We start from the raw sequence: 9826 nt of genomic DNA on the forward strand, positions 1-9826 counted from the left end.
CCAGGCCGGCAGGCGTGGTCAGGCGCCCGCTCTTCTTCCTAAGCGCCTCAGTCGGCGAAGTGCGGCTGCAGTCCCGCCCCGCAGAGCGCACAGCTCGGACGGGCCGCACCGGGAGCCGGCGGCCGGCGCCACCACCTCCCCGCCAGAGCGCTTCCGCAGTCCGCCGTGCCGACCGCGCTGCGCCGCGGAGCCCGGCCGCCAGGGGGCGCCGTGGGGCCCGCCCTCAGCTGCGCCTGCGCCGGCGCCGCGCACGAGCCGGAGCACACACCCGCCGAGCGCGCGCCCGCCCCGCAAGTGCGCCTGCGCGGAGGCCGTGGCCGCGCCCGCTCCCGCCGGGGGCTCGTCGCTGCGCGGCCGGGCCATGGGGGAGGCCGAGGTGGGCGGCGGCGGCGCGCCGGGCGACAAGGGGCCGGGTGAGGCGGCCACCAGCCCAGCCGAGGAGACGGTGGTGTGGAGCCCCGAGGTGGAGGTGTGCCTCTTCCACGCCATGCTGGGTCACAAGCCCGTCGGTGAGCGGAGCGCCGCGGAGGCCGCGGACCCGCGTGGGGGCGGGGCGGACCGGGCAACGGCTGGGGGCGCGGGGCGGGGCCTCCCACGCCCGCCCACCCACCTGCACGTCCTCCGCCCTCGGCGCCCGGCGACCCCTGCGCCCGCCCACCCCCTCCCCGCCGACCCTGGCCCCTCCTGCACCCCGCACCCTCCCTCTGTCCCCTCCTGTGCCCGCCCACCCCCTCCCCCCCGCACCCCTCCTGTCCCCTCCCTCTGTCCCCTCCCGAGCCCACCACCCCCTCCCCGCCCACCCCCCTCCTGCACCCCTCCTGTACTCTCCCTCTGTCCCCTCCTGAGCCCACTCACCCCCTCCTGCACCCCTGCTGTACCCTTTTCTGTCCCCTCCTGAGCCCACCCCCCACCTCCGCCAACCCTGCCCCGTCCTGCACTACTGCTGTTCCCCTCCACTCTCTGTACCCTCCTGCATCCCTCCACTCCCTAATATCCTTCCTCTGTCCTCTCCTGTGCCCACCCCTCCCACCCCATCGCCAACCCCACACCTGCCTATACTCTTCCACTCCTGCTCCCTCCTATACCCTCTCTTTGCATCTCCTACACCCACCCTCCTGTCTCCATCTTTACCCTTCCTCTGCTGATCCTGCCTACCACCTCTCTCCTCTCCTCTTACTTGCTAGCCCAGCCCTCCTCACAAGCTCTTTTCTTCCACAGGTGTGAACCGACACTTCCACATGATCTGTATCCGGGACAAGTTCAGCCAGAACATTGGTCGGCAGGTCCCATCTAAGGTCATCTGGGACCATCTGAGCACTATGTACGACATGCAGGCACTGGTGAGCCAGATCCCACCCTCCCCCAGACACAGCTCCTCCATCTGTTTGCCAGGTCCCGTCTTTAGGGGGCCCTCTGTCCTGTGCACATCCCAGGGGGCAGCAGGAATTCACAAGGGCGCTCCAAGTAGTTTCACTAAAAACCCAAACTCGGTGACAGTAGCTGGCTCCCCTCACAGAACCTCCTTCACACGGGGTGGTCAGTGACAGTCTCTCCAGGGAGATGACCGGGGAGCTGAGGCCCGTGGGAGGAGGCGGAAGGCCCCAGAGTGCTCTAGGCAGGAAGGTGACGGGATCCGAGTCTGAGTCAGGTGAATCTGGTGGCTTCTCTGAGAACCAGGCATGCAGGGTCCCCGTCCTCACAGGACCCCCATCTAGTTTCATCCGAAGGCAGGCGACTTCACTAGGTGACCACAAAGGCCCAAAGGAACAGGGATGTTCCTCGGAACAGCAGGTGTCAGGGCCCTGTGGCAGCAGGAGCTGGTGGGTCAAGGAGCTGAGGGGCCAGGGCCCCAGAGTGGGTGGGGGTGGGGGTTAGAGGTGTGCAGAGGGGCAGGGGCTTGTGCTGGGCTGAGGAAGGCTCTGCCTCCCTGGCTGACTCAGGGCCACACCAGCCCTCCCAGCCGAGGCCTTCTTTATCCAGACCCAGTGCTGCCCTTGCTTCCTGTTGGCTCTGGGCAGGTCACTTGCATCTCCTTGTCATACCCTAGAGAGGGGATAAAGGTGAAAGCTTTGCTCTGGGGACTGACTGCGTGGCCCGCAGGAAGCGTCCTGGGAGCAGCGCAGCAAAGACCAGCTGCCACGCTGAAGGAGCTGCTCCCCACGGGGGCCTCACCCCCACACTTGTCTCATCATGGTGTCACCTGGTCCCCAGACTCCCCGGGCCCTGACTCTAGACCAGTGGGGGCCAGAAGCCAGACACAGACGTGAGGGTAGCAGGGTCCCTGTCCTGGGGGAGCCCCTGGTGCAACCCGGGAGACAGACACTGACACCCAGCACCAGGCCCACATGACCCTGGCGAGCTGCGGGGCCCCACTTGGGGATTTTCGTCCGGGACAGGCAGCTCTTCTCCCTTCTCCTCCCCAGCTTCTTTCCACCTATCCCTTGTTCAGAACTAGGCAAGACGTCAAGGCTGTCACCTCCTTAGACCCCCGTGCTTCTCTGGGGCTGCTGCTGGGGTCAGGCGGGACCCTGGCAGCACGAGACCGTGGACCCCACTGCTGGGGGACCCGCAGGCCCAGAAGCTGCGGGGTTTCTGAAGCTCCAGAAGATGTTGATGAGCTCGTTTGTCGGCTAGCAGCTCGTTGTAACACAGCCCCCAGACTGCAGAGAGGAGCCGTGTCTGCTCAGTCACAGTCCAGACCCTTTCTGCCAGCAGCCCTTTCCCTTTCTCGGGGGGCCCTGTGTCTCCAGGGTCTCTGTCCCTTTTGGCCCATGAGACAAGTGGAACTCCAGTAAGCACTCGGTGCCCCTCACACCACTTGGCTTTACCTGGTTTCCCAGGCGGAGGCTTGCCTCTCCGGCACCGTCTGTGCCTGTGGGCTCCTGCCCACGAAGACGGGACCGACGGTGCCACGGCCTTTCCTCGGGCGGTCACTGCACTCTGAACACACGCTGGTGGGGAGGGAGCCAGGCCGGGGCAGCTGTGGGGCAGCCTGACCACTGCCTCCCGCCCTTGCCCCTGGGGCCGTGCCAGGAGGTGACCCCGGCTGGGGGCTGGCCCTGTAGCTTTGCCTCCTGTGGGTCTGTTAGGAAAGCCCAGCTCCTCATAGACCGAGAGCAGAAAGAACGTTTTTCGGCCGCTCGCGCCCACGTGCGCAGCTCTCTGAGACCATGTGCGCGTTTGTCAGGTGTTGCTAAATTGGCTCTTACACGTTTTTAGTGACTTGCTAAAATCACGTTTTTTTTTGTTTCTATAACAAAAATCGCCGTTTTTGCCATCAGCACGAATCTGAGATTCTTCCATTCCCAAACCCAGAGAGGAACTTTGTCCTTCCGGAAGAAATCATCCACGAGGTCCGAGAAGGTAAGGCTCCAGCGGGTTGGGTCCAGTTGGGGAGTTACAAGGCAGGACGTGGGCCAGGGGCGGTGGTGTCAGGGTGAAGGTCATGAGCCTCAGGGAGGAGGTGAGGGTCGCTGGCGTGGAGAGTCTTGGCCCAGGTGGACTGGGGGGTCTGGGGGAGCCTCGGGGACTGGAGGGAACTTGTTCAAGAACAATCGGCTCTCTTTAAAAGCGGCCTGGCGGCAGCTGAGAACCACACACACAGCCATCCCCGGCCTGAGCCATCCGCAGCATTGGGCAGGGCCACGTCTCCCACCGTTTTGGTAAACGTCAGCTGTCGCCCCACAGGAAAAGTGGTCATTGAAGAGGAAATGAAGGAGGAAATGAAGGAAGATGTGGACCCCCACAACGGGGCAGACGATGGTGAGTGGGGGGCACCCCTGACCCTCCCCTGGGCCCTGCGTGCAGCCCCGCATCCCCAGCCTGGGTGTCCAGTTGGCTTGCGGCCACAGCTGCCCTGTCCACTCCTCCCCTCGCTTGGGCGGGAGCCTCACGTGGCGGCGTGGGCGGCCCACACCACGAACAAGCCCCAGGGTGGCCTCGGGTCCAGCACCAGTCAGGTGGGCAGAAAGCGCGCATTGTGGGCACAGGCCAGCTCCGCGAGGCAGGAACAGTGGGTGGACGGGCAGGGTCCTGCGGCCCAAGGCCACAGGGGGGCGCATCCTCAGCAGGACCCAGCTCTCTGCAGGCCCCACGGCAACCCCAGCTCAGAGTGGCCTGTGTGTAGGTGCATAAATTAGCGGGAAGACGAAATAAAATTCTGGATATTCTGTTTTCAGCCAAATGATTTTGTCTCCCAGTTTTTTCGTCTTCAGGAAGCTTGGGGAAAGCAACAGAAAAGTCCAGCAAAGACAAGAACCCTTCGGACTTGGGGTCGAAGGAAGGGGCGGACAAGCGGAAGCGCAGCCGGGTCACCGACAAAGTCCTGACGGCAAACAGCAACCCCTCCAGCCCCAGCGCTGCCAAGCGGCGCCGAACGTAGTCGTGGCTCAGCCACGGCAGGGGGCCGGGGCGCCATTGTCACCCGGCTGGACGCCCGCCGCCTGCCCTCGGGCCCACTGCGACCACCTGGGGCTCCGGGGGCCTGCTCGGGTGCAGAGAGCTGGGAGTCAGGCGTCCGGGCCCCCCCACCACCACCACCCCACGCCCCCGGGTGAGCTCTAGCCATGCTGGCCACCGGCCGGGCCACAGTCGGGGCTCCACAGAGCAGAGCGCGGGGCTCGGGCAGGACAGCTGGAGTGGCAGGCAGGGTGCCTGCTGTGTCCCTGAGGAACGCTGGTCTTGCTGGGCGACTCGGCTCTTCCCATCTGTCCGTGTGTCCGTCTGTCAGCCGCTCTTCCTAAACCGGCTGCCCCCTCGGGAGAAAGAGACTCAGGCCACCTGCCTCCCGGCGCCCACCCGAGAAACCGAGAACTGGATATTTTGCCTCATTCACTTGTACTGTAACGATGTATATAATTTGGTGGTATTTCACTATTTAATTTTTAAGAAGCCTATTTTACTAGTGTTTTATATGAAAAAAATATTGCAGAAGTTAAACTTGTGTTGTATTTTTCCTGAGATGCTTTGTGTTAGGTAGTGACTACTGAGACGCTTTCCGCTCGGTTTTTATATGCCGGAAACAGAGTTTGTAGGGCTATTTTTCTATCTCCCCGTAACTTGTAAACAGACCAAATGAGTGCGTGGAGGGAGGTGCGCGGCCGGGGCGACTGAGATGTTTTCCTTTGAGCGCCGACCATTAAAGCACAAAAGTAGCAGCCCGAGTCTTGTGATTTTGATACCAAAATAAGTTCCCTTTTCTAACAGTAGGAAGTGTTTATTTTCCGAGGCTTATAATGCAGCCTACACTCTCCCGACTTCTTAGTATTCACTCGATACGATGTATTTACCAACTAGAAACAGGACCAGAGTGGAAACTTTGTTGAGTGTGACGAGTCCTTCAAATACGGTAAACAAGGCAGAGCTGGGGCTGGTGGGGCTGGGACGCCCGGGGGCTCATCCTTAGACTCCGGACTGAGTCTGTTCTCCACAGAGGAGGGTCCAGCCCTCCCTCCTGGTCAGCCACCGCGTCCCAGGCTCTTCATCTGGACAAGTCACCTGGAAGCTGAATTCCCATCCACCCAGCTGAGCCTCTGCCACCATCTGGGAGCAGGAGGCCGGCCCATGGTGCCGCCCGCCAGGCGAGAGCAGGAACCTCGTGCACAGCGAGTGGCCCGGCCGGTCGGAGCCTGGCCTGCACCAAGCCCGCCGTCACTTGCGGGGCCTTGAACACGTTGCTGGCGCCCCTTCTCCCCAGCAGGGCCCAGCCCCCCAGCACAGAAAGAGCATCTTGTGTCCGGGCTGCCGAACCTGAGCACCACGGCTTCCTGTTTACAAGGCTGCCCTGTGCCGGAACCGGGAGCAGAAGCTTGGTGCAGGTCGACCACTGCTGGGGAGCTTGGGGGCCAGGCCTCCAGCACGGGCTTTACCTGAGCAGGAACCTGGTCAGCGCCCAGGATGGAGTCCAAGGCTGCCGCTTCCCCACACGGTCCTGCCAGGGGCGTTTCTTCCGAGTTCTGAGAGGCAGCGCCATGGGACCCGCTACTGTCCGAGCAGAGCAGACGCCACGCTCACCCCCAAATGCCCAGGTGGGACGGTCACTGCTCGCCACAGAGCAGGGAGCGGGCCCCGCATGTGTCCGAGGGGGAAGGGGGAGCAGATGTCTGCGTTACAGCGAGCTCAGTGCCCTGCAGCCCTCCCACGATGCCTGCTCTGGACCAGGTCCTGCGGCTGAGATTGTGATGCCCACGAGAAGCCCGGTCCCTTGAGGGAGCTGCAGGGAAATGGGGCAAACAGTTCTACAGTCGCAAATGGTGCCAACAAAGATGGGGGGTAAACCCCCATCTGAAACCGTATCTTCAAGGCCCTCAGAACATGCGGGAAAAGCCTAGTGCCACGTTTGGTGAGTTAACATCTGCACGCCTAAGAGAGGTGGGAGGAGGGGTGCCTGGGTGGCTCAGTCGTTAAGCGTCATGATCCCAGGGTCCTGGGATCGAGCCCCGCATCGGGCTCTCTGCTCTGCTGGGAGCCTGCTTCTCCCTCTCCCACTCCCCCTGCTTGCGTTCCCTCTCTCGCTGTGTCTCTCTCTGTCAAATAAATAAATAAAATCTTTAAAAAAAAAAAAAAAAGAGGTGGGAGGAGGGGCGTGCCGGGCGAGCCCCTCAGGGCAGAAGAGCAGGTGCTTCACTGCCCCCCCCCCGGCCTCAGGCATCTTTTTGGGGCCCAGTCCCCATACCGCTGTGCCTGTGGGGGCGACAGTCCTCAGCAGGGGTGAGGCCAGCCCAAGCGTCCCGGGCCTGGCCGGCATGGGTGTCCGAGGCCCTGCCCAGCTCTCACCATCCAGGCTTTCCTGCCCTGCAGCCAGTTCAGGTCAAATTCATAGGCGTCTGGGGCACTGAACCTCTCCCGGCCTCGGGGTCCTGTCTGTGACGAGGGGTCTCACGTGCCCCCCTCACATACTAAGTAGGAGATGTCTGAAAGAAGCTGGGAGCTGGGATGAGGGGGCTGCAGAACAAAGGGAAACCACAGTCAGTCGTTCCAAGCACCACTGCCCTTAGCCCAGGAACCTCCACAGAGGCTCTGTGTGCGGGAAGCCTGGGACCTAGCACCCTCCCTGCAAGGGGGTGGGGGGCGGGGGGCGGGGCAGGTGGGTGTGGTCTCAGCGCACCCTGCTCTGGCCCAGCCCAGGTCCCCCCAAGGTTGATGCAGGAGGAGAGTGGGCTCCCAAGTACATACATACTGAGCAGCAATGGGGTGCAGCCGGGCTCCCTCGGGGCTGGTTGGGTGGGGCTGGGGCTTTGGCCGAATAACATGGCTGCAACTGGTTTTGCATGAGGAAAATGTTAAGGCAGGTCTAACCTGAGCCCTGAGCCCGAATCTGCTGAACTCCTGCAAGACCCCTCAGCGGGAGCAAGGCCGCCCTCGAGCACAACACCTTCTGCTAGCGCACAGAGGAGGGCATGGCGTCCTGGGCAGCGCTGGGGACAGGCGTTCCTCTCAGGCCCCTTGCCCACCCCTTGGCCCAGCCTGGGCAGCAAGCTGTCCAGAGATCTGAGCCTACCACGGGCATCCCCAGGCTGTGGAGGGGAGCAAACTGTCTTCAGCACAAGACGGGCTCCAGCTTCTTCCTGCAGCAGAATCTAGGCTCCCGGATTAACACGCCCTGAGATGAGCCCCGTGCAAACAGTACACAAAGCAACTAAAGATGCAATTGGGTGTGACTTACTTGTAAAGTAGAAGTGGGGCAATGTCTTAAGAGCAACTGTTTAGGGAAAGTCTGTAGTCTTGGCCCCGGTCGGGGGCGGCTCAGTGCTGCTCTGAGCATGGGCTGGGACCACGAAGCAAGATGCCACAGCACAGCATGCTTGTCTGTCTGCCGGGGCAGAAGAGAGGCACAGCCTCCCTCTCAGAGCAGCCAAACCCTGCACGGCCCCCCCCAACACACGGACCCCTCCACCAGAGGCCCTTGGGGTCATCTACTTGGAAGTCGTAGCCAGGGTCTCCAGGGCCAGCTGTAAGTCCGATAACCAGAAGGCCAGGCCTGTGTCAGCAATCTGCGTTGGGCTGGCCTCGCCAGATGTGCCTGGGCTGCCTGCTCCCCCGAAACCTGCCCTGGCCATTGGCGGCCGACCATTTGCAGAAATGCCCAGATGGGGGCGCCTGGGTGGCTCAGTCGGTTAAGCGTTGGGACTCTTGGTTTTGGCTCAGATGGTGATCTCAGGGTCCTGAGATAATAGGGCCTATGCTCAGTGTGGAGTCCGCTTGGGTCTCTCTCTCCCTCTCCCTCTGCCTCTCACCACCCTCCCCCGCCCCCCACCGCACTCTCTCTCTCTCTAAAATAAATAAATCTAAAAAGAAAGGGACAACTGGATGGCTCAGTTGGTTAAGCGTCTGCCTTTAGCTCAGGTCATGATCCCAGGGTCCTGGACCTGAGCCCCACATCAGGCTCCCTGCTCAGTGGGAAGCCTCTTTCTCCCTCTCACTCTGCTTCTCCCCCTGCTTGTGCGCTTGCTCTCTCTTTCTCTCTCTGACAAGTAAATAAAAATCTTTTAAAAAAAATAAGAAAAAAAGAAAGAAAGAAGAAAGAAAAGAAAGAAAGAAAGAAAGAAAAAAGAAAGAAAGAAAGAAAGAAAGAAAGAAAGAAAGAAAGAAAGAAAGAAAGAAAGAAAGAAAGAAAGAAAGAAAAGAAACAGACCCAGATGTCCATACCTTTGGGGTGTCCCCATCATCCTTTTAGAAAGTGAGGTAGTGGGGCGCCTGGGTGGCTCAGTCGTTAAGTGTCTGCCTTCGGCTCAGGTCAGGATCCCAGGGTCCTGGGATCGAGCCCCACATCAGGCTCCCTGCTCGGCGGGAAACCTGCTTCTCCCTCTCCCACTCCCCCTGCTTGTGTTCCCTCTCTCGCTGTGTCTCTCTCTGTCAAATAAATAAAATCTTAAAAAAAAAAAAACAGAAAAAAAGAAAGTGAGGTAGTGTTTTCACAGGTTCCAGCCAGGTGAGAGTGCACCCAGAGAATTAATGAAGATCGACAAGCCAGCAAGGAGTCGGGACCTGCACCAAGAAAGGCCTGCAGCTGTGCCCACAGCCAACATTGGAAACTTCTGGTGAGCTCTCTCAGCTATCCCTGGCTGCACAGGCAGCCTGGGGCCTGTTAGCTGGCTTGCAGGGCTGGGACAGGTCAGCGTCCCTGGGGGGCTGGCGGGGCTTGACCCCAGGAGTCATCCTCATGGCCAGATCCATCTAAAAGCCAGACTCCAGTTTTAGCTAAGCTTTTTGAAACAATGAAGTGGTGTAGTAGTTAGTTACAGAAGACAGATGTTACCTGGGGTGGCCACCCCCAACTTTCATTTCAAGGGGTGGGTCACTAACTTTGCTGGAGCTCCTGTGACCACCAGCAGATGTCAAGGCAGGGATTAAGTAAGGGACCCGCGGTCTCTGGGAAGTTTGCAGCTGAAAGTGAGTTTTCAGCTGTGTGAAATGTGCCCATGTTGTAGAGTTCATCCACCAGCAGCCGCCCCTTCGAGGGTTCACAGGTTCACACCTGTGAACACACTACCTCACTTTCTAAAAGGATGATGGGGATGCCCCAAAGGTATGGATATCTGGGTTTCTTTCTTTCTTTTTTTTTAAGATTTTATTTATTTATTTGACAGAGAGAGACACAGCGACAGAGGGAACACCAGCAGGGGGAGTGGGAGAGGGAGAAGCAGGCTTCCTGCTGAGCAGGAAGCCCAATGCAGGGCTCAATCCCAGGACCCTGAGATCATGACCTGAACTGAAGGCAGACACTTAACGACTGAGCCACCCAGGCGCCCCATCTTTCTTTCTTTCTTTCTTTCTTTCTTTTTCTTTCTTTCTTTCTTTCTTTCTTTCTTTCTTTCTTTCTTTCTTT

At 60.1% G+C, this 9826-nt stretch overlaps 1 protein-coding gene across 1 annotated transcript; it reads left to right on the forward strand.

Moving 5' to 3' along the window:
* Positions 1–315: 315 nt before the first annotated feature.
* On the forward strand, positions 316–6450 carry MRGBP (MRG domain binding protein). Its single transcript, XM_035025538.1, has 5 exons — positions 316–509; positions 1219–1340; positions 3282–3363; positions 3688–3762; positions 4200–6450. Exons 1-5 carry the CDS (start codon positions 362–364, stop codon positions 4379–4381), a joined length of 609 nt encoding a protein of 202 aa, XP_034881429.1. The 5' UTR covers positions 316–361; the 3' UTR covers positions 4382–6450.
* The last annotated feature ends 3376 nt before the right edge of the window (positions 6451–9826 follow it).

This window comes from Mirounga leonina, unplaced genomic scaffold (genome assembly GCF_011800145.1).
Source record: "Mirounga leonina isolate KUSES-001 unplaced genomic scaffold, KU_Mleo_1.0 Mir_195, whole genome shotgun sequence".
Taxonomy (NCBI): domain Eukaryota; kingdom Metazoa; phylum Chordata; class Mammalia; order Carnivora; family Phocidae; genus Mirounga; species Mirounga leonina.